The sequence below is a fragment of the Theropithecus gelada genome, chromosome 14, assembly GCF_003255815.1.
Source record: "Theropithecus gelada isolate Dixy chromosome 14, Tgel_1.0, whole genome shotgun sequence".
Lineage (NCBI taxonomy): Eukaryota > Metazoa > Chordata > Mammalia > Primates > Cercopithecidae > Theropithecus > Theropithecus gelada.
The window spans coordinates 939237-961156 of NC_037682.1; the positions used below are offsets into that span (position 1 = coordinate 939237).

At 59.5% G+C, this 21920-nt stretch overlaps 3 protein-coding genes across 3 annotated transcripts in view; 2 read left to right on the forward strand and 1 right to left on the reverse strand.

The window, feature by feature from the left end:
* Positions 1-2176, reverse strand: part of DEAF1 (DEAF1, transcription factor) — a 37192-nt gene extending 35016 nt beyond the window's left edge. The window contains exon 1 of the mRNA XM_025358476.1: positions 506-2176. Within this exon, the coding sequence (XP_025214261.1) occupies positions 506-794 (289 nt within the window). The 5' untranslated portion in view covers positions 795-2176. The remainder of the gene's footprint in view (positions 1-505) is intronic.
* On the forward strand, positions 1357-10427 carry TMEM80 (transmembrane protein 80). The gene is given in 7 exon segments (XM_025355968.1): positions 1357-1447; positions 1450-1499; positions 1501-1573; positions 5333-5352; positions 6595-6688; positions 7080-7172; positions 9343-10427. Coding segments are annotated over 7 exon segments (627 nt in total). The 3' UTR covers positions 9549-10427.
* Positions 10428-13175: 2748 nt separating this feature from the next.
* Positions 13176-21920, forward strand: part of EPS8L2 (EPS8 like 2) — a 23828-nt gene continuing 15083 nt past the window's right edge. Inside the window, exons 1-5 of the mRNA XM_025355967.1 lie at positions 13176-13252; positions 13560-13752; positions 16372-16493; positions 16595-16650; positions 17462-17526. Coding sequence (XP_025211752.1) covers positions 16450-16493; positions 16595-16650; positions 17462-17526 — 165 coding nt within the window. The 5' untranslated portion in view covers positions 13176-13252; positions 13560-13752; positions 16372-16449. The remainder of the gene's footprint in view (positions 13253-13559; positions 13753-16371; positions 16494-16594; positions 16651-17461; positions 17527-21920) is intronic.

Sequence of the window (21920 nt, forward strand, 5' to 3'; positions counted from 1 at the left end):
AGGGGGACCAGTAGGAGGCAGGGCTGCCACAAAGAAAAGGGGAGGTGAGGGCAGGTGTGTGCAGGGCAGGCCAGGTGAGGCTGGGTGGGTCACCAGGGGCAGGTGTGTGGGGCAGGTGTGCGGGGCAGGTGGGGCAGGCTGGTAACCTGGGGCAGGTATGTGGGGCAGGTGTGCGGGGCAGGTGGGGCAGGCTGATCACGTGGGGCAGGTGTGAGGGGCGGGTGGGGCAGGCTGAGTGGAAGAGGTGTGTGGGGCAGGTGTCTGTGGCAGGTGGGGCAGGCTGGTCACCTGCAGCAGGTATGTGGGGCAGGTGGGATGGGCTGGTGGGGCAGTGTGGTCATGTGGGGCAGGTGTGAGAGGTAGTTGTGCGGGGCGGGCTGGTCACGTGGAGCAGGTGTGAGGGGCAGGTGTGGCGGGCTGGTCACGTGGGGCAGTTGTGCGGGGCAGGTGTGCGGGGTAGGCGCGCTGGAACCGGACGAGGCGAGAGGCCGGCGGGCGCACTTGCCTGCGAAGGCTGCGGCAGCGGCGGTCTCGTCGGGGCCGGGCAGGGCCTCGGCACCCATGTCCATGTGCCCGGGCTCCGCCGCCATCACCGCCACTGCCGTGACCCGCGGAGTCTCCCGCTCCGCCTCCGAGTCTGCGTCCTCCTCCGAGTCCTCGTCCCTGCTCAGCACCGGCTCCTCCGCCTCGCCTCCCGCCGCGGCCGCGGCCGCCGCCGCCACAGCGGCCGCGGCCGCCACCGCCGCCGCCTCAGCCAGGCCCAGCTGCTTTGCCGCCGAGTCCGAGTCCTCCATCCGGACTCCGCCGAGCCTCCCCGAAGGCGCCGTCCGGGGCCGCCCGAAGCGCCGGTCGCGGAGCCCGAAGCGGGGCCCGAAGAGGACGCCCGAGCTGGGCCGAGGCCGCCCGAAGCCGCCGCCCGAACAGGGACCGAAAAGGCAGCCAGCCGCCGAGCAGAGCCGAGCCGAGTCTGCCCGTGGAGCGGAACCGAGGCGAACCGAGGCTGCCCGAATAAGAGCCGAACCTGCACGAAGCCGCCGAGCCGAGACCGAGTCCTGAACCGAGGAGGGTCGAAGCTCCCCGAAGTGGGAAGCCGAGTCAGTCCGAATAGGTCCGAGTCCGCACGAGGGCTTCCGAGAGACTGAGCCCCGGTTCTCCTCACTGCCTAACAGGCTGAGACGGCTGTTGTCCCCGGCCGACAGGGCTGGACGGCTCTAGGCAGATTTTCGCCGGCGCCCGGCGCAATTCTGCCTCTCAGAGACAGAGCTTAGTGCCGCGGGTTTCGCCCGTTCCCCCTGCCGGCGGGAGCCGAGTCAGCCCGAGGCCGAGCCGAGACGAGCCGAATGTCCCCGAACCCGAATGCTCCCGAACCTCGGTTCTCCGCCTCCTCCCTTCCGAAAGTGCCCGAGCGGTGCCGGACGGACTACGGCCGTGGCTCGGACGTCCGCTCCGGTCGGGCCCCTTCGTCAGGAGACGCGAAAATGGCCGAAGGAGCGCGAGCGGCGCGGGCCGAGAGGCTGCCGGGATCGCGACGGACCGGCGGGCGGGGCGGGTAAGATGGCGGCCGCGCGGCGAGGTGAGTTCGGGCGGGTGGGGGCTTCCGGGCTAGCAGCGGCGGGCACGGCGTTTCCCTGTGGTGACAATCCCGTTTCCGTTTTCGGTGCGCTCACGGGGCTGTGCCAGCGTCTCTACGTGAGCGAGACGGCTCCGTCACCCCATCGAGAAGCGCGGCCTGGCCTGGGTGGCGGGCGTCCTGCGCCCCGAGGAGCTCCCCCGCGCGCGGGCGCCTGGGCCCGGGCAGGGTGGATGCGGAGCGGCTTTGGAGCGGCTCTCGGGGACCCGGTCCCCGACAGCTCTTGTCCCGCGCGTGGCTTTTGTGAAGACACGTGGGCGGGATGGGCGCGGGGTTTCGGTAGCCTTGGAACTTTCGCCAAAGAAACCGCGGGTGCCCGTGCCTCAGGCGTCCTGCGTGAGAGACTCGCCTCCGAGAGGAGGAAGGGACAGACCAAAGCAGTAAATCGGCCGTGCTGCAGAGGGGCCGCCTTCTGCTGTCTGTGGGTGCAGCCAGAGCGCTCAAACGCGGGCGCTGAAGTGCCACACCTTCGAGCGCGTTCTCTGGAAATCAGGTGCTTTGTTTTAACGGAATAACGAATGGCTATTCCATAGGCAGGGCAGCCTCTAGTAATCAGGTTTGTTTGTGTATTTTCATTAGGTTAAAAATTAAGTTTAGGTTGAGCGCAGTGGCTCACGCCTATAAGCCTGGCACTTTGGGAAGCCGAGGCTGCAGGATCATTTGAGACCAGCCTGGGCAACATAGCAAGACACCCTCTCTACAGAAAAATTGTAAACATCAGCCGGTCGTGGTGGCGCACCCCTGTGGACCAAGCTACTCTGGAGGCTGAGGCTGGCTGATCAGTTGAACCCAGGAGGTCGAGACTACAGTGAGTCGTGATGGCGCCACTGCACCCCAGCCTGAGCGACAGAGCGAGACCCCCCTCTACAAAAAAAAAAATTAAAAATTAGCCCGGGGAGCCTGTGGTCCCAGCTACGTGGGAGACTGAAGCTGGTGCATCACTTGAGCTCAAGAGGTTGAGACTGCAGTGAGCCGTGATCACACCGCTGCACTCCAGCCTGGGCGACAGTGCGAAACCCCCTTCTACAAAAAAAAAATTAAAAATTACCCCGGGGAAGGCCGGGCGCAGTGGCTCACGCCTGTAATCCCAGCACTTCGGGAGGCCAAGGAGGGCAGATCACCTGAGGTCGAGGGTTCGAGACCAGCCTGACCAACATGGAGAAACCCCGTCTCTACTAAAAATACAAAATTAGCCTGGTGTGATGGTGCATGCCTGTAATCCCAGCTACATGAGAGTCTGAGGCAGGAGAAATCACTCGAACCTGTGGGGGCAGAGGTTGCGGTGGGACAAGATCGCACCATTGTACTCCAGCCTGGGCAATGAGCGAAACTCTGTCTTAAAAAAAAAAAAAAAAAATTACCCCAGGGAGCCTGTGGTCACAGCTGTGTGGGAGGCTGAGGCTGCAATGAGCTGTGATCACGCCACTGCACTCCAGCCTGGGCAATAGAGCAAAACCCTGTCTCTAAAAAAATTAAGTGTATACCAGAACAAGATCTCTTAACACACCTTGTCCGTTACATCAGGGAAAACATTTGTTCTCTTTTACTTCCATGTTTAACTTCGCCTGACACAGCTATTCATAGCCACATTGTGATTAGAGTAAGTCACTGACCAAAAATGTCCTGAAAGCCAGGGCGACGTTCAGTCAGAATGAGCTCCTGCAGGTCTAGAATTGTTAGAACATCCGCCCTATAACAGCTGGTTATAGCTGCCCTTCATATTAATTATTTAAATGTTACATCACTTAAGACTTTTATACAGTTTTCCCCCAAACGCCACAACTTCAATCTGTAGCAGTGAGCAACTAGCAGACACATTGGAAGTGTTTAAGAAGCCAACCTCTAAGAAAAGGAACAGAAGGGACAAAAACCCCAATTAATGCGAAATCATCACAGATAATGACAGGTATTTAGGTAGCCTGGTTTAGCTAGGGCCTGGAAAAGAACAGATCGGGTTTAAAGAGTGGTCTGCCGGTAACACGATGCAACGTGGTTTGCCGTGCACTTGGCTTCCTGCTTCCAGCCTGTGGCGCCTCTTCCAGGAGCCCTGTTCTGAGTCTCTGATGCCGATGTCCTGTATTTACCGGCTCAAGACTCTTGCCCATGTGAGATTCCACAAACTCTGGCACAGAAGGCCCCAGATCTGCTCAAGAAGCTGTGGGATCAGCCACAAAATCTCACTAACGCCAGGTTTCTGTCCTGCCCTCCCTGGCGTTGAAGTGGAAATGGAACAGAGAGGCTGTGTTCAGGTTGCTGTCCTGCCTGCCGCCCAGCGGTGCAGCTTGAGCCTCCTTTTATGAGAGGTTTCCGCCCAATTCTAGATCTATATTGATGTATTTACACATGTAGAGACGTGCACATATCACATGTGCAACTAGCGTGAGCCCTTTTCAGACAATTAGTCCGACCCAGGTCACCGTGGATCCAGGATGAGTCAGGGGAGTCTTCAGATGCAAAACCTCAGAATCGAAAATGCGGAAAGAGGCTCCACTCACTCCTCCAGCTTCCTGTCATCTCTCAGGTGGGGGTGGGAGAAGGCCCAGGAGGTTGCATGATAAAAAGATTGGACTGCTGCATTGCTAGTTTTGAAAATTCTTATTTTTGGAGGGATGTTTGGGGATAAAATTCCAAAGGAAAGCAAATGTCTCTTAAAATTTATGAAAAAAGATTTGTTACAACCTAAGTCAGAAAAGGTTTTCTTTTCTTTTTTTTTTTTTTTGAGACGGAGTCTCGCTCTGTCGCCCAGGCTGGAGTGCAGTGGCGCGATCTTGGCTCACTGCAAGCTCCGCCTCCCGGGTTCATGCCATTCTCCTGCCTCAGCCTCCCAAGTAGCTGGGACTACAGGCGCCCGCCACCTCGCCTGGCTAGTTTTGTGTATTTTTTAGTAGAGACGGGGTTTCACCGTGTTAGCCAGGCTGGTCTCGATCTCCTGACCTCGTGATCTGCCCGTCTCGGCCTCCCAAAGTGCTGGGATTACAGGCTTGAGCCACCGCGCCCGGCCTCTTTTTTTTTTTTTTTTTTGAGACGGAGTCTCGCTCAGTCGCCCAGGCTGGAGTGCAGTGGCTCGATCTTGGCTCACTGCAAGCTCCGCCTCCTGGGTCCACGCCATTCTCCTGCCTCAGCCTCCCGAGTAGCTGGGACTGCAGGTGCCCGCTGCCACGCCCAGCTAATTTTTTGTATTTTTAGTAGAGACGGGGTTTCACCGTGTTAGCCAGGATGGTCTCGATCTCCTGACCTCATGATCCGCCCGCCTCGGCCTCCCAAAGTGCTGGGATTACAGACGTGAGCCACTGCGCCCGACCGAAAAGGTTTTCGTCAGTCATATATGTGTGGCAAATACAGAGAAGCCACAGACAACGAGGAGAGCTGCTGTTTGGGCAGGCTCAGGGTGCTGCTTTCCCTGAGGGCCAGGTGGGTCTGGCCCAGGGTGAAGTGGAGGATTCACTTCCCACCATGGTTCCTCCCGTACTCGCTGCCTCCAGCCTCAGGTTCTGAAAGGCAGAGGCTCCTAGCCTCGTTGAAGGATGGCTAGAGAGGCACGGGAGATACCTAGGGGCAGGCACATGGTATATGTTTACTGCTTTCTACAAATATGAGATCAAAAGAGAATAAAGCAGGGGTGGTTCCTATCAGTGTGGAGCGAGCCCCAGGAAAGCCTCCTGGTGGCTGTCGGGACTTGCTCACAGCCCCTTTCTCTTTCAGGGAGAGGCTCCTCCACAGTGGTATCCTGCTGCGTGCCCCTCCAGGACAGCACCCAGAGGCCCGAATTGCTGCCACGCAGAGAGCACTCGGCCTCACCCCACGTTTTCCTTAAGTTCTGTCTAGTAATTCCACTTTGGAGAGGGGGGTGTTGCTTGACAGATTTAGAGAGTTGATGTAACTTCCTTGGATCAGTTGTGTTGGCTCCATCCCCTGCCTGCTCAGCCCTGCACAAAGTGGCTAAGCACACCAGACTGCCCGGCTCCAAAGAGGATGGCCACCTGCCTCTGTCTCGGCCAGTAGTGGCAGGAAGATGGAAATCCCTCACTTTGAATGTCCCTAGATTCATTTTATTTTATTTTTGTTTGTTTATTTTATTTTAAGGACGGAGCCTTGCTCTCACCCTGGCTGGAGTGTGGCAATCACAGCTCACTGCAGCCTCGGCCTCCTGAAGCTCTGGCATCACAGGCGTGAGTCACTGTGCCTGGCCCCATAGACTCATTGGCATAAACAAATAGGAAATGTACACAGCTCAGGAAATGGCTAGTAGATACTTAAGTCCCCCCAAACAGAAATATATTTCCTCTGAAGAGCGCAGTGGCTCATGCCTGTAATCCCAACACTTTGGAAGGCTGAAGCGGGCAGATCACTTGAGGCCAGGAGTTTGAGACCAGCCTGGCCAACGTGGTGAAATCCTGTCCCTACTAAAAATACAAAAAATTAGCTGGGTGTGGTGGTGCACGCCTGTAGTCCCAGCTACTCAGGAGGCTGAGGCAGAAGAATCACTTGAACCCAGGAGGCGGAGGTTGCAGTGGGCCAAGATTGTGCCACTGCACTCCAGTCTGGGCAACACAGCAAGACTCTTATCTCAAAAAAAAAAAGAAAATGACGAAGTTATTTTTTCTCTCTAACTCATAACTGGGGCCAGAGTCAGGGTGACATCACTGGGAGTGCCAGCGTGTGGAGGCGTCCCCTGACCAGTCCACAGTCACTGAGGACAGAAGCTGCGGTGCACAGACTGCATTGTTCTGGCGTGGAAGGTGGGGGGGTGGGGTCCCCACAAAGGCCTTGCCAGCTCATGGGACCCCATTGGCAGCCAGCAGAGTGGTAGAAGCCTCAGACGGGCAGTGAGCCGTTGTCAGGACCCCATGGTTCCGTGGTGTCTGTGGCCACCAAACAGATGACAGAACCAGCCCCTCTTGTTCAGCCACCTAGGAGGCTGCTCCCAGGTCCATTGAGCTTGAGGATTCTTAACCACTCACCAGCTCTCTTCAGTTCCCCTTCAAATGCTGTTTTATCTCAGTGGAACGTACTACGCCCTGTATTTCCTCGCCACGCTCCTGATGATCACGTATAAAAGTAAGTCAGGCTGGGCGCGGCAGCTCACGCCTGGAATCCCAACACTTTGGGAGGCCGAGGCGGGCGGATCACTTGAGGTCGGGAGTTCGAAACAAACCTGGCCAACATGGGGAAACCCCATCTCTACTAAAAACACAAAAAGTAGCCGGGCTTGGTGGTGGGCGCCTGTAGTCCCAGCTACTCAGTAGGCTGAGGTGAGAGGATTGCTTGAACCCATGAGGCGGAGGTTGCAGTGAGCTGAGATTGCGCCATTGCACTCCATCCTGGGTGACAGAGCAAGACCCTGTCTCAAAAAAAAAAAAAAAAAAGAAGGAAAAGGAAAAGGCAAGCTGAGGCGGCTCCTGCTGCTGCGCCAGGTAACTTGTGTTCCGTCTGCACCTCTGCTCTCCAGGTCAGGTGTTCAGCTGTCCTCACCACTACCTGGTCCTCGATCTTGCTCTGCTGTTTCTGATGGGGATTCTGGAAGCATTGCGGTTATACCTGGGTGAGTGCACGTTAACACCGTGAAGAACCTGTCCTAAGAGTTGCTCTCTGTTACCACAGCCTTTCAATAGTAATTATTTTACAGTATGGTTCTCGGAGACGTTTTTTATCCAAACTGCTTACCCAGTTGCTTTGCAAGCTCACCTTACAGTGTCATTAAGTATTAATCGAGAAGTTTTGTCCCAGAGACAAACAACGCTGGGGGCATCGTTGGGAGAGTCTGTGTTTGGAAGTGTGTCTTGTAGAAGTCACTGGGTAATGGCACTGAGATCAGAAGCCCAGCCCACCACCACATCCGGAGCTCTGGAATATTCACCAGCACCCCTTCCCCTCAGCCTCGGCTGTCTGAGGAGAGAGCCCTGGAGAGCTCTGCCAGGTCCCAAAAGGCAGCAGAGTCTAGAGGGGTGGGAGCCCCCAGCGTCCCGAGTCCAGCTCTAGGGATCCCCAAGTCTGCAACCCCTTCAAGTGACCTACTTTTTTTGAGAGGTCTCACTCAGTTGCCCAGGCTGGAGTGCAGTGGTGCAATCACAGCTCACTGCATCCTTGACCTCCTGGGCTCGAGCAATCCCCCTGCCTCAGCCCTCCCCCTCTTCCCAAGTAGCTGGGACTACAGGCGCCCGCCACCACGCCTGGCTGATTTTTTTTTTGAGATGGAGTCTCACTCTGTCGCCCAGGCTGGAGTGCAGTGACGTGAACTCGGCTCACTGCAAGCTCTACCTCCCAGGTTCACAGAGGTCTCCCGCCTCAGCCTCCCGAGTAGCTGGGACTACAGGCGCCCGCCACCACTCCCAGCTAATTTTTTGTATGTTTAGTAGAGACAGGGTTTCACCGTGTTAGCCAGGATGGTGTCGATCTCCTGACCTTGTGGTCTGCCCGCCTCAGCCTCCCAAAGTGCTGGGATTACAGGTGTGAGCCACCGCGCCCGGCTGGAGACAAGGTTTCACTGTGTTGCCCTGGCTGGTCTTGAACTCCTGGGCTCAAGCAGTCTGCCCACGTTGGCCTTCCAAAGTGCCTGACCTCACTCCCCTTTTTTTAACCACACAGTTTGTTCAAGGATATATTCTTGTACAAGATTCAAGGGGTGCAGAAGTAAAACATGGAAATTTGCCCTCCCCAGAGCTCACTTCTGTGGCCAGTGGGGTGCAGGCTTCCAGCCCTCTGCGTGCTCATGGTCATAACACGTGCACCTAAACACATGTGTTTGTGAAACATTGCCCTGCCGTGGGGAACGCAGTGGGCACTTCCAGGGCACTTTGCGCCTGCCAGGCTGGAATCTTGGACCCCTCTTGTTGACACACAGATATACCCCTGATGCTCGATGTCCAGTGAGGAACCGAGGCTGCAGAGAAGGGTGGTCCCCACCGTTCCTCTTGTTACCAGGCCTCAGACACACTAGGAGGATGGAGGCGAGTTCTGTCAGTTGCCCATTCCACTGAGGGGTGCCCGGCCATCAGTGTCTTGTCTGCACTTACAGATGGTCCTGGAGCCTCTACAGCTTGCCCCCCAGAGTGGGCACTGCTGGGAGGGTGCAAGCGCCACTGCTGCACGGAGGCCCGGTTCTTGGCCGGATCTTCAGGGGCTTGGGCCTGCCCCAAGGTGGTGGGGACAGGGTGTGGTCTGGCCCTGCTGGGGGTTGCTAGGCCAACCGGGACCCTCCCCAAGCGTGCCGCACACTGCAGGGTCTCCAGGCACCTGGGCTCAGCTAGTGCCTGACTCATTTGTTTGCTAAATATGCAGTTTTGTTTTTAATACGTATCCATGAAATTTTCCAGAACTGGCCTTGGACCAGAGAAAAATATTTTGGGAATTTTTCAAAAAAATCCCTTCAGTTCCACTTGGAATTAGGAAAAGGTGGCAGATGCAGTTGAATCATTTTAGAAACCAAATTCACCCTCGCCCACACAGCCGACCCAGAAGACCCAGAGACAGATCACACTGGTTTTGCAGGGGCACTTGCCCCAGGAGGGGCTCACGCCCGTGCTGCACACGCTCTGTGGCTCTCCTGAGTTCTGGGTGGCCATGGGGGCTATTTCCCTGGAATTCCCCAGGCCCCCGAGGAACGTAGGGCAAGGATCTGCTCTGGTCCCAGCAGCCTGCCAGGTACCTGCGGGCAGTGGGCTCTGGGGATCACCCTGCACCACCTTCACTCCCCCTTTTGCTCTGTTCTCCAGGTACCAGGGGCAACCTGACAGAGGCTGAGAGGCCGCTGGCCGCCAGCCTGGCCCTCACGGCCGGCACCGCCCTCCTCTCTGCCTACTTCCTGCTTTGGCAGACCCTGGTGTTGTGGGCAGACTGGGCCCTCAGTGCCACACTCCTGGCCCTTCACGGCCTGGAGGCCGTCCTGCAGGTGGTTGCCATTGCAGCCTTCACCAGGTAGCTGTGGGCACCCAGAACACCCCACACTGGGGCCCTCCTCCTGGGCCCGACCAGTCCCCCAGCTGTCACCTCCCCATTCCTGGACAGGAAGGGCACTTTTCCTAGCAACTGGCCATGGATGGTTTCGGACGGCTCCATCTGTCCTGGCAGGGGTGGGAGCAGGAGCCAGAGCAGAACAAACTGCTGGAGGCCCTGGTGTTGGGAACAGCTGCAGGGAGGGTTAGGGACCACACAGAACTGCCTTCAAGGTGAGTCCCAGGAGCGCACACTCAGCCCTGTCAGTGGGGTCTGGCTTCAGCAGCCAGGCCTCCATGGACCCCCATGGGCCCCCAGGGCTGAGAGGGAGGACAGAGCCCTTCAGAACAGAGGCCTCGTCTCACCGCCTCCCCCATCACCCCCTAGTTCCCTGATGGTCCTAATTTGTGCTCTGAGAGCCCAATTTACTCCGTGGCCAGGCCCCACCTGTGTTTCCAAGTCCGGCTGGAGAAGCAGGATGGGGTAGGCCTTGTGCTTTGAGTGCCCCCAGCTCTGCCTCACAGGCAGGCAGGCCCCGGGGGCAAGAGTGCACTCTGGGTTCCTAAAGCAATAAATGCAAACAAGCCAACAGCTCTGGTGCTTGAGAATTTCCATCTCAGCCACACTCCTCCCTTTAGGGGCTTCGGAGGAGAGGTCAGGGCTGAGGCTGGGGATGGAACTGCAGGAGAGAGAGCAGCTGCAGGGCCCACATTCTGAGCCTCCGTCCACTCCAGTTTTAGCAACTTTTGCCTTGTGCACTGAGTGCTAAACAAATTCTAGCTCTGTGATTTTTTTCCCATTCCCAGATTTACTGTAAGTTCTCCTTAAAAAGTATCTAGCCGGGCGCGGTGGCTCACGCCTGTAATCCCAGCACTTTGGGAGGCCGAGGCGGGCGGATCACAAGGTCAGGAGATCGAGACCATGGTGAAACCCCGTCTCTACTAAAAATACAAAAAATTAGCCGGGCGCGGTGGCGGACGCCTGTAGTCCCAGCTACTTGGGAGGCTGAGGCGGGAGAATGGCGTGAACCCGGGAAGCGGAGCTTGCAGTGAGCCGAGATCCGGCCACTGCACTCCAGCCTGGGCGACAGAGCGAGACTCCGTCTCAAAAAAAAAAAAAAAGCCGGGCGCGGTGGCTAAAGCCTGTAATCCCAGCTCCTTGGGAGGCCGACACCGGAGAATGGCGTGAACCCAGGAGGCGGAGCTTGTAGTGAGCGAGATCCGGCCACTGCACTCCAGCCTGGGAGACAGAGCGAGACTCCGTCTCAAAAAAAAAAAAAAAAAAAAGCGTATCTAAGCTGTTATAGTAGCTTTCCCTTCATTTGGTTCTATTGTGTGTTCTCTATGTTTGGAATAATCACATCCTAATACCTAGATATTTTCTCTTCACCGCATTTTGTAAATAAAAGAGATGTGTATGTCTCCTTGAATTCTCCTAATTATGGCCACCTCCCCCACCCCATTGCCGGTTCTCCCACCCTTCAAGAGAGCACACCCTGCTTGCCAGCTGGTCAATTCCTGGCTGGCCTCGCCCTCGGGCCCTGGCTGCTGGGCGCCTTCCGTTCGGTGGATTCCTGAGGGCAGGAGGCTGTGGGACTGTCCTGGGCCTCCACTGGGGCTCCCTCAGCTGGGGTGGCTATGGCACCCAGACAGACTTTCCTGCCTGTCTTCGTGGAAGCAATAGGAGCACCGGGTTGTCCTGGGCGGACTTGCTTTGACCTGTCTATCGCCCCCAGAGGCCACGGTGAGGACCTGCAGGCTGACCTGCAGGACAGCCCTCAGGACCCGCTTCCCACCCCTGCGCCCTTGCAGCAGAACCACACACGCCAGCGCCTGAGCGCCTTGGGCCCCCTCCCTCACCAGCGCCTGCACTGGCAGAGGACCGGCTGGGCATGCCTGCCATCTGAAGGACTCAGCCCATGAACCATGCAGACCAGGGAAGGGCCTCCTCCCCAAGGCTGGAGACCTGTTGCCTTCATGGTTAATGGATCCTGACACCTCCAGTCTCAGTGGGCACACAGGCAGTGGTCACCTGCTCCACAGGGAACACATGGCTCCAGGTGGCCGGGAGTGGACGGGGCCTGAGAGGCCAGCCTGTACCGTCTCCTGAGGGCAGGCTCTGCACTCACAATCGTGTTGACAGGCACCCATTCAGGAGTGGAGAGGGACGCCCCCACCTCACCTGTGCCCTCCAGCGCCTGTTTCCCACTTGGCCACTCCCAGCTCTGCCTCCAGGAAGGGTGAGGGCAAGGGTGCACCGTGGGGTTGGCGTGTGTGACCCCTGAGCTCTGGGTCAGGGCAAGCTCATGCATGGAGCAGGATCTTGGCATGCAAACTGCAGGATCAAACTGCAAAGGCCGTAAACCAGGAAGCCAGGCCTTGCCCGGGCTAAGGGGAAGGCACTGGGCCCGAAGGAGGAGGGCCACTTCCTGCCACCCCTCCGCCGAGCTCACCTGTGGCACCTCCCCAGGAAGTGCTCTGGCCAGAGCAGGGTAAACACGATAGCCCTGCCCCTCTGGGACCGGGGCCCGGGGACCCAGACTCTTGGCCACACTCATTCCCACCCCCTCATTCCCACCCCTACCCAGGACGGCAGCCGGAGCCTTGGGTCCCTGCATGCGCCTGGGGTGCCTTGTGCCCCTTCACTTCCTCCTTGTCCAGTTTACTGCTGTGGCAGCCGGTGCTACCCGCTGTGTCCGCTGCACCCTGGCCTGTTCTGAGCGGTCAGAGCAGCTGGGCAGAAGGGCCATCCTGGGAGCCAGGTAGATGAGAACAGAACCAGACAGTCCCCCTGTGGTGGGCAGAGGGTAGGGCCTGGGCCTGGCCACGGGGCAGTGCAAGGAGAGGCATCCTGAGAGGGCCTCGGGTGTCCCCACCGCCCCCGACACCCAATCTCTCAGTGCCCAGGCTGGGCAGAAAAGGGGCTTTGGAGGAGCCCCTGCACTGTAGGGAAGGGAAGCCCCATCCCACTCCAGGAGCTCAGGGCCCCAAGCCTGGGTCTGCGGCATGGTTGGGTCCTGCCTGACACCCACCCACTCACCGAAGCCTCTACCCCAGCTTCCCCAGACCTGGGGCGGGCCCGCTAAGGAAAGCGACTCTGCCCCACGCCTGGCGCACCTGAGGGGCGTACCTGGCTCGGCCAAGGCTCTGACCTCCCTAGGGCTGGAGCCCTCCCAGCATCACGCCAGCGCTGCCCCCGAAGTCCCATTGGCAGCGTCCCCCCCGTGCCCCCCCGGCCTGCTGGGGCGCAGCTAGGCCCTGTCCAAAGAAGAGCTCGAGGCCTCGTCCTGCTCATCCCGCGGAGGCGGCCCTGCGCCCTGCCTCTCCCCAGCGCCCCAGCTCCAGGGGCAAGGCCTGCAGAGGGGCCCCCCAGGTGGGTGTTGGGGAGGGCGGAGAGGGCTGGGGCTAGAGCCCAGGCGGGGCAGGGGCGGGGGCGGGGCGGAGCTGGGTCCCAGAGACCGGCGGGGGCGTCTCCATCCCACGCCCTCCTCCCCCGCGCGCCCGCCCGCTCGCTCTCTGGTGACTCCGCAACCTGTCGCTCAGGTTTCTCCTCTCCCAGCCCCGCCCCGGCCCGGCCCCGCCGAGCGTCCCAGCCGCCCGCGGGAGACCGGGTACCGCGGCCGAGGCGCGAACAGACGGACGCACGGGTGAGCGCCGAGGGGACAGGCCGAGCGCGGGGCGCCGGGAGCAGGTGAGCGCTGCGGACGCGGGGGAGCGCGCCCGCCCAGGCCTCAGTTTCCCCAGTGGTGATGGGACGCGGGGCTTCTGGTTCCGGACACTGGGCCAGGCGTGGCGTCGCAGGGCGCGGAGCACTTGGAGGGCGGCTGGGCCGGGGACGCGGGGCAGGGGGCTGGGGTCCTGGCCGGGCCCCCGCCTCTCCTGGACGGGTCCTTCTGCAGCCCGGCCTGCCCACTTCGGTCCTGGGCGGCGGCTGGCGAGCAAGGATATTTTTAAGCCAGCGATGGGTGACTCACCCGCCCCGTCCTGCCCCTTCCCAGCTCTGGGGCTTGGTGGGGGCAATCCCTGCGTCCGGAGAGCGCAGGTGGTACGGAGGCTTCTCCCGCTTCTGTGGGCCGCAGGACCTTCCCGAGGTGAGCACCGCACGCCCACTCCCTGTGGGCCGGAGCCAAGAGGCACTTCCTGGGTGTCGGAGCCCAGAAGGAAGCCAGTGGCCTGGGAAGCACCAGCTGGGTCAGTCTCCAGGTCAGGGTCGGGGGTGGGAGTTTCAGGGGGGAGGGGAGGCTGGGACGGGGGCTGCAGAGGCCCTGCCAGGTGAGGCAGTAGGGTGGGCTGGCAGGAGCCTGTGGGCAGGCGAACTTTGGCCATCCTAGATTCCTGGTCCCTGGGTCCAGCTGCCTGGCGTTGCCCCTTGCTGTGGGGTGTCCCTGGTGGCAGGGGAGGGGGAGGCAGGGCCGGGCATGCCTGGACCTTTGTCCCCACCCACCCCGTGCCCAGTCCCGGGGAGGCAGGCCCAGCTGGTGACGGCCCCTCCCCTCGCGGCCCCTCCTCCCCTTGCTGCCCCTCCTTGGTCCCAGCCTCTCCTGGGCCTGCTTAGCACCCAGGCCTTGTTGGCACAGCGCTCCCACGGGGCCTCCTCTGCCTGCTTGGGTCTCCTTCCCTACCCTCAGCTTCCCCAGCTTATCCCTTTCTCCTTCAAGACGTAGCTTCCAAACCAGGACACGGCCAGGGCCTGAGGGGCACCCCCATTCCAGAGCCCCACCCGGCTCCCATGAGGGCAGCCTGGAGCCCCCATGACTCAGCTGACCCCTACCCAAGGTCACTCAGCATGTGGAGCTGGAATTTGAACTTGGAGCCTGTCTCTCTACCCTCTTGCCCCGCTGGGACCTCCTCCCCTCCACAGCCTGACTTGACAAGGCACCCCGCTCTGCCCCACTTCACACCGGGAAAATGACCACAGTACAAAGTGCAGCCTGGGCCTCCAGGGCTTGGACCCCACCCCCAGTGGGCCAAAGAAGCTTCCCCAGGGGGGCGGGGCTCCCACGGGTCAGGAGGCAGCCCCATACCCAGGTGCTTCAGACCCAGACACCACACCTGGACCCACCCCACTGCAGCCCGGCCCTGCCTGGGCCTGAGGTCCCCCCCATACCCTGCAGGCAACCAAAGGATGAAGGACGGGAACCTGGCCTTCCCCGGGGGGTCGTGTGTCACAGCCCTCTGTGTTTGTGTGCCTGCAGGCCTGGGTGCGAGGGCGCATTGGTGTCTTGCCCAGGTGTGTGCCTGGACACACGTGCCTGGCGCCCTTGGTGAACCCCGCCAGGAATCCCATTAAGCAAACACTCAGGCTTGCCACTGAGCCCGAGAACATTCCAGACATTCTCCACGGAGAGACAGAGGAAGTGGCCACGCCCCCTTGGTGCACCCAGCCCCTCATGGCAGAGGCAGTGCCCCCGGGCCCCCCAGACCCTCCCTCTAGGCCAGACCTGGTGAAACCAGAAAGTCCCGGGTGCTGCGGGCCACTCCCTTGACCCTCCATACCAGCAACGCTGGCTGGTGACCCCCACCCTGGCAGACCCAAACTCTGAAGCCACAGAGGACGGCCCTGTGGCCCTGGCAGGAGGCGGATGGTGTGGACCTGTGGGGAGCTGGTCACAGAGCCACAGAACAGCCAGGTTCCCACAGGGCATAGTCCCCTTGGGGCAAGTCAGTCTGGTTCAAGGCCATCAGGCTCTGCCCATCCCCCTGGGAAGGCCCCAGGGTCCAGCCCAAATCAGACCCACCTGCCTGCCCTGGCAGCTGGGACTTAGTTTCCCCAAAATGCATCAGGGAAGAGGGCAGCGCTGGGAGCCCAGAGACAGGCTCTGGGGATTCTGCCCCTGGGGAGGCCAGAGGCGCCAGCTGCCTACCCCATAGCCGCCCTACCTCGTTGGAGGGGCAGTGATACTGTGTGTTGGGGCCACTGGACTGGCTCCCGGTCTCAGCCCCCACCACACCCGCCCTCCAGTCCCTCCCCTGGGCTCTGCTGCCAAGGGTCCTGTGCTGGCCGCGGGGCCACATCCTTGCCCTCGGGGTGAGGAAACGCCACACCCCGGGAACCCCAGGGTTTCCTGCCCGCACAGACTGTTCCTGGCCAGGCCTCCCAGGCCCAGAAAAGAACCAAGAGCTGGCCTCTTTGCTGGGGCCTGGACAGAGGTGGCATGTGTGGGTGGCAAGTCCACATGCATGTGCAGGAGCCCCTTGGGGTGCAGGCCTGGGGTGGGGCAGGAGTGGCAGCTACAGCCGGGCTCCCTCTGGACTTCAGGATCCACCCCCACCCCCAGCTCCAGCCTCACCTCTCCTGCCATCCTGCAGCTCCCACCCACCCTCCCCCAACCCCCACCGCACCCCCTCCCCACCCCCATCACACATTCCTGCCCCCCTCCACACCCCCTACCACACATTCCCATCCCCCTCCCCACCCCCCCACTACACTCCCACCCCCTCTCCCCACCCGCTCCCCCAACACCCCCAGCATGTTCCCCTCCCCCTCCCCACCCCGTCCCCTCTCCCCCCAGCACCAGGGCCTTGAACTCAATGCTGCCCGGCTTGGAAAGTGCCTTCTCCCCCCAGGACCCTCATCAGAGCCTCCCAGGCAGCCTCTGGGGGTCCCTGTGGAGCACCTAGGGTCTGGGGCATGATGAGGCTGAACGACTGCCAACTGGGACGTGGGGCCATCTGGGATGTGGGGCAGGGGTTCTGCCCGCCACGAGACCCCTACCCAGGCCAGGCCAGTCAGGGCTCTGGCCCAGGGAAGGAGGGGAGACGCCAGCCAGGCGGGGTGGAACTGTCAGCACAGCCCCTCTGTCCACCCAGGTTTGAGACAGGCACTGGCCTCAGACCTGGGCCACACTGAGGTCTGCCCTTCTCCTGCTGGCCGCCGCCCGGGACACCATGAGCCAGTCCGGGGCTGTGAGCTGCTGCCCGGGTGCCACCAAGTGAGCCCTCCCGCCCATCCCGAATACCCCACCCTCACCCTCCGAGTAGTCCCCAGGGAGGGGTGCAGTTTGGCCCTGCCCTCACAGCCCCTCCCCTACAGTGGCAGCCTGGGCCGGTCCGACAGTGTGGCAAGGATGAGCCCCAAGGACCTGTTTGGTGAGTGAGGTTTGAGAACGTGCTAGACGTCACAGGGGAGAAATGGGCACTGCGTCCAGGCCAGGGACAGCCGCCCCTGCCCCACAGCTGTGCCTGGCCTGGCCCAGGGGATCCCTGGGTGCCCAGGGAGGCCTCTGGACCCTCATCAACCTTCTGAAAGCTCCTGGCTGCTGGATCCCCTCCCCCACAGCTGTAAGGGAAGAGGCCTTTACTAATAATTCAGGGAGCATCAATATTGATTCCACTGCACTCCTTGCTGCAACCTGATCACAGGGGGGTTCAGGCAGGATGAGCCGCCAGCTGTCTGCTCCGGGAGAGGGGCCTGGCCAGCCCCCACTTTCCCCCACTCTGCCCTTCCCCAGACACGACCCCACCCTCTCCCTAGCTAGACGCCCCCTTCCCTTGTGACTTTGGACGAGGTGCCTCGTCTGGAAAGCGAGAAGCCCTGGGAGGGCAGGGAGGGTGAAGCTGGCAGCTCTCAGAGTGGGAACAAGCATGGCTGCGACCCCCCTCCTGTCCCCTCACCCTCTGGGACAGGAAGCCCCCCGGCACAGGCTCCCCAGTCCCCACTCTGAGCAAGCCCGTCGCCTTCTCCGAGCTGCGTCCTTCTCCAAGGGGGCTTCCCTGGAGGGAGGGAGGGGGCTTCCTGCAGGTCCTGATTTCACACCCACATCCTTCCTGGTGGCCAAGAGGTCCACGGAGCAGCCCCCTCTCCGCTTGACTCCACCTTCCCTTGTGGGTCCAGTCCCAACTGGACGGAGGGCTGTGGGTCCCGCCCGTGGGGGTGAGTGACTGGTGTCTCCCCGTTCAGAGCAGAGGAAGAAGTATTCCAACTCCAACATCATCATGCACGAGACCTCGCAGTACCACGTCCAGGTAAGGCCCCGCCCCCAGGTAAGGCCCTGCCCCCAGGGAGCACCCCCAGGACATGGCTGTCCTCATGCTCCCGTCTCCACAAAAAAAATTAGACGGGCATGGTGGTGCCCGCCTGTAGGCCCATCTACTGGGGAGGCTGAGGCTGTAGTGAGCCAAGAATCGCGCCACTGCACTGCAGCCTGGGCACCTGGGTGACAGAGCTAGACCCTGTCTCAAAACAAACGAAAGAAAGAGAGAGAGAGCTCCAGGGAGAGTGGTCAGCCCATGTTCCGACACCCGCAGGGGCTGGGGGAGGCCAGAGCCAGAACTGCCCACACTGTGCCGGGCTCAGCCATGGGGTGGGGGAAAGCATCCCTCTGGTTCCAGTACTGGAAACTGGCGGTCTGAGGGGTGAGGCGGCCCAGGGTGTGCTGGGAAACACTGTGGCTGCTGCACAGCCGTGGATGGGAAGAGCCCGTGGAGGAAATGATCATCCTGGCCCCAAAACAAGGAACTGGATCGGGAGGGAGCAGGCAGAACAAAGACGCCCTTGATGGAGGCTGCAGGGAGACCCAGGCTGCTTCTCAGGGCCCAGATTGGGCTGCCTGCGCCCGCAGGACCAGCAGCCCGCCCTGAGGGCTTTTCTGTTTTCCTAGGTCAGTTTCATTGACACAGAGAACTCAGGAAACATGTTTTTTTTTTGGGTGTGTGTGTGTCTGTGTGTCTTTCTTCCTCTCTCTCTCTCTCTCTCATTTGTTTTGAGACAGAGTCTAGCTCTGTCACCCAGGTGCCCAGGCTGGAGTGCAGTGGCGCGATCTTGGCTCTCTACAGCCTCCGCCTCCCGGGCTCGTGACCCCCTTGCCTCAGCCTCCCCAGTAGCTGGGCCTACAGGCGGGCACCACCATGTCTGTCTAGTTATTTTGTTTTTTGTGGAGACAGGATCCCTATGTTGCCCAGGCTGGTCTCAAACTCCTGGGCTCAAGCAATCCTCCCACCTCCTAGCCAGGCCTGGTAGCGTGAGCTTGTAGTCCAGCTGCTTGGGAAGCTGAGGCAGGAGGATCGCTTGAGCCCAGGAGTTCAAGCTAGGATCCCACTGCAGCCCTCCAGCAGCCTGGGCAACAAAGTCTTAGGCCAGGCGCGGTGGCTCACGCCTGTAATCCCAGCACTTTGGGAGGCTGGATCACCTGAGGTTAAGAGTTTGAGACCAGCCTGGCCAACATGGCAAAACCCCATCTCTACTGAAAATACAAAATTAGCCAGGCATCATGGTGCACACCTGTAATCCCAGCTACTCGGGAGGCTGAGGCAGGAGAATCGCTTGAACCTGGGAGGTGGAGGTTGCAGTGAGCCGAGATCATGCCACTGCACTCCAGCATGGGTGACACAGCGAGACTCCGTCTCAAAAAAGAAAAAAAGAAAGAAAGAAAAGGGGCCGGGCACGGTGGGTCATACTTGTAATCCCAGCACTTTGGGAGGCCAAGGCGGGTGGATCACCTGATGTCAGGAGTTCGAGACCAGCCTGACCAACATGGTGAAACCCCGTCTCTACTAAAAACACAAAAATTAGCCAGACGTGGTGGCGGGTGCCTGTAGTCCCAGCTACTTGGGAGGCTGAGCCAGGAGAATCACTGGAACTAGAACCCAGGAGGTGGAGGTTGCAGTGAGCCGAGATCATGCAACTGCACTCCAGCCTGGGGGACAGGGCAAGACTCCGTCTCAAAAAAAAAAACAAAAACCAGAAAAAGAAAAGGCCTGGGTACGAGCCGGGCTCCCGGTTGTGGTCCAAGCCTGGGTACGAGCCGGGCTCCCGGTTGTGGTCCAAGCCTGGGTACGAGCCGGGCTCCCGGTTGTGGTCCAAGCCTACAGGACTCTGCCCTCTTGAGGAGGATCCTGGAGCCTCTCAGCCTGGCTCCTGGACTTTGGCCCCAGCTGGCCTGGCCCGGCCCCCAGCCAGCAGGAGCCTTTCCCATCTGCCCAGGGGCCAACAGAGTGAGGAGCGAATGGTGGGTGGGGTTTTCCTGCCCCTCCCTGATGAGGACACTGGGGCCCAGAGAGAGGGTGAGAGTCTGGTGGGAAATCTCTCCAGCCAGGTGGGGGCCACCTGAGCCTGGGTCCGTGGTTTGCTTTTTTCTAAATTATCACACAGTAAAAGCCATGTGTATGGAGGGGTGTGGTTCTGTTACCACCACAGTCAGACCCATCGGCCCGTCACTGCAAACCTGTGAATCCCCAACACTGGTGGCCACCCCTAACCTCTGGCAACATTGCCGGCCCTTCATCACCACAGCTTTTGTTTGTTTGAGACGGAGTCTCGCTCTTTCACCCAGGCTGGAGGGCAGCGGTGCGATCTCGGCTCACCGAAACCTCCGAATTGTTCAAGCAATTCTCCTGCTTCACCCTCCTGAGTAGCTGGGATGACAGGCACAAGCCACCGTGCCCGGCTAATTCTCGTATTTTAGTGGAGACGGGGTTTCACCATGTTGGTCAGACTGGTTTTGAACTCCTGACCTGGTGATCCACCCGCCTCCACCTCCCAAAGTGCTGGGATTACAGGCGTGAGCACAGCACCCGGCCTCATCACCACAGCTTTGTCTTTTTGAGAATATCCTATAAATGAAGTCATATAGTTTATAGCCATCTGTGTTCTGGTTCCTAAACTTATTTTAAGAAAACCCTGGGGCCAGGCACAGCAGCTTCTGCCTGTAATCTCAGCACTTTGGGAGGCAGAGGCGGGACGAGCGATCACTTGAGGCTTGGAATTCAAGACCATCCTGGGCAGCGAGACCCAGTCTCTACAAAAAAAAATTAAAAATTAGCCTGGTGGTCACATGTCTGTCATCCCAACTCCTCGGGAGGCTGAGGCAGGAGGATTGGTTAAGCCCAGGAGGTCGAGGCTGCAGTGAGCTGTGATCATACCACTACACTCCAGCCTGGGCAACAGAGCAAGACCCCGTCTCAAATAAAGAAAAGAAAAGAAAAGGAAAACAGTGTAGAGGAAGGCTCCGACTGGGCTACGTGGCATCTTCCCCAGGGCCCCTAGTGGCCATTTCTTCCCTAGTGGCCATATCTTCCCAGGGCCCCTAGTGGACAGGACATGTCCTTACGGGTGGCTGGGGGTTCTCTATAGAGAGACTTGGGTGTGTGGACTGGCCAGCTCTTCTCCCAGTCTGTGGCTTGTCAATGCATATGCATCACTGTCTTTTTTTTTTTGAAGATGGAGTCTCACTCTGTCCCCCAGGCTGGAGTGCAATGGCGCGATCTGGGCTCACTGAAACCTCTGCCTCCGGGGTTCAAACCATTCTACTGCCTCAGCTTCCCGAGTAGCTGGGACTACAGGCACGCATCACCACGCCTGGCTAAATTTTTTTTTTTTTCGAGGTGGAGTCTCACCCTGTCACCTAGGCTGGAGTGCAGTGGCACGATCTCGGTTCACTGCAACCTCCGCCTCGAGGGTTCAAGCGATTCTCCTGCCTCAGCCTCCCCAGTACCTGGGATTACAGGCGCGCGCCACCATGCCCAGCTAATTTTTTGTATCTTTAGTAGAGACGGGGTTTCACCATGTTGGCCAGGCTGGTCTCGAACTCCTGACCTCAAGTGATCCACCCATCTCAGCCTCCCAAAGTGGTGGGATTACAGGCGTGAGCCACCGCACCCGGCCTAATTTTTGTATTTTTGGTAGAGATAGGGTTTCACCATGTTGGCCAGGCTGGTCTCCAACGCCTGACCTCAGGTGATCCACCTGTTTTCACCATGTTGGCCAGGCTGGTTCCCAACACCTGACCTCAGGTCATCCACCTGCCTCCCAAAGCGCTGGGATGATGGACTGAGTCACTGCGTCCTGAGTCACTGAGTCTGGCCTCCGTCACTGTGGTTTGATAAGTGGAAATCAATTTTGATGATGTCCATTTGTATGTGTTTTTCTTTTATGGTTTAAGGTTTTGGTATCCTGTGACTAGAAGTCATCCCTTGACCAAATTTCTGCAGATTTCTTCCGTGTTTTCTTTTATTTTTTGTAAATTAGGAATTAATTGTGGAAGTTCCTGTGTTTTCTCTCTTTCTTTTCTTTTTTTTTTTTTTTTTGAGATAGAGTTTTGCTGTGTCGCCCAGGCTGGACAGGCTGGAGTGCAGTGGTGCGATCTCGGTTCACTGCAACCTCCACCTTCTGGGTTCAAGCAATTCTCCTGCCTCAGCCTCCTGAGTATCTGGGATTACAGGCGCCCGCCACCACGCCCGGCTCATTTTTTGTATTTTTTGTAGAGACGGGGTTTCACCATGTTAGCCAGGTTGTTCTGGATCTCGTGATCTCAGGTGATCCACCCGCCTCGGCCTCCCAAAGTGCTGGGATTACAGGCGTGAGCCGCCGCGCCCGGCCAGTTCCTGTGTTTTCTTTTTTTTTTTTTTTTTTTTTTTTTTTT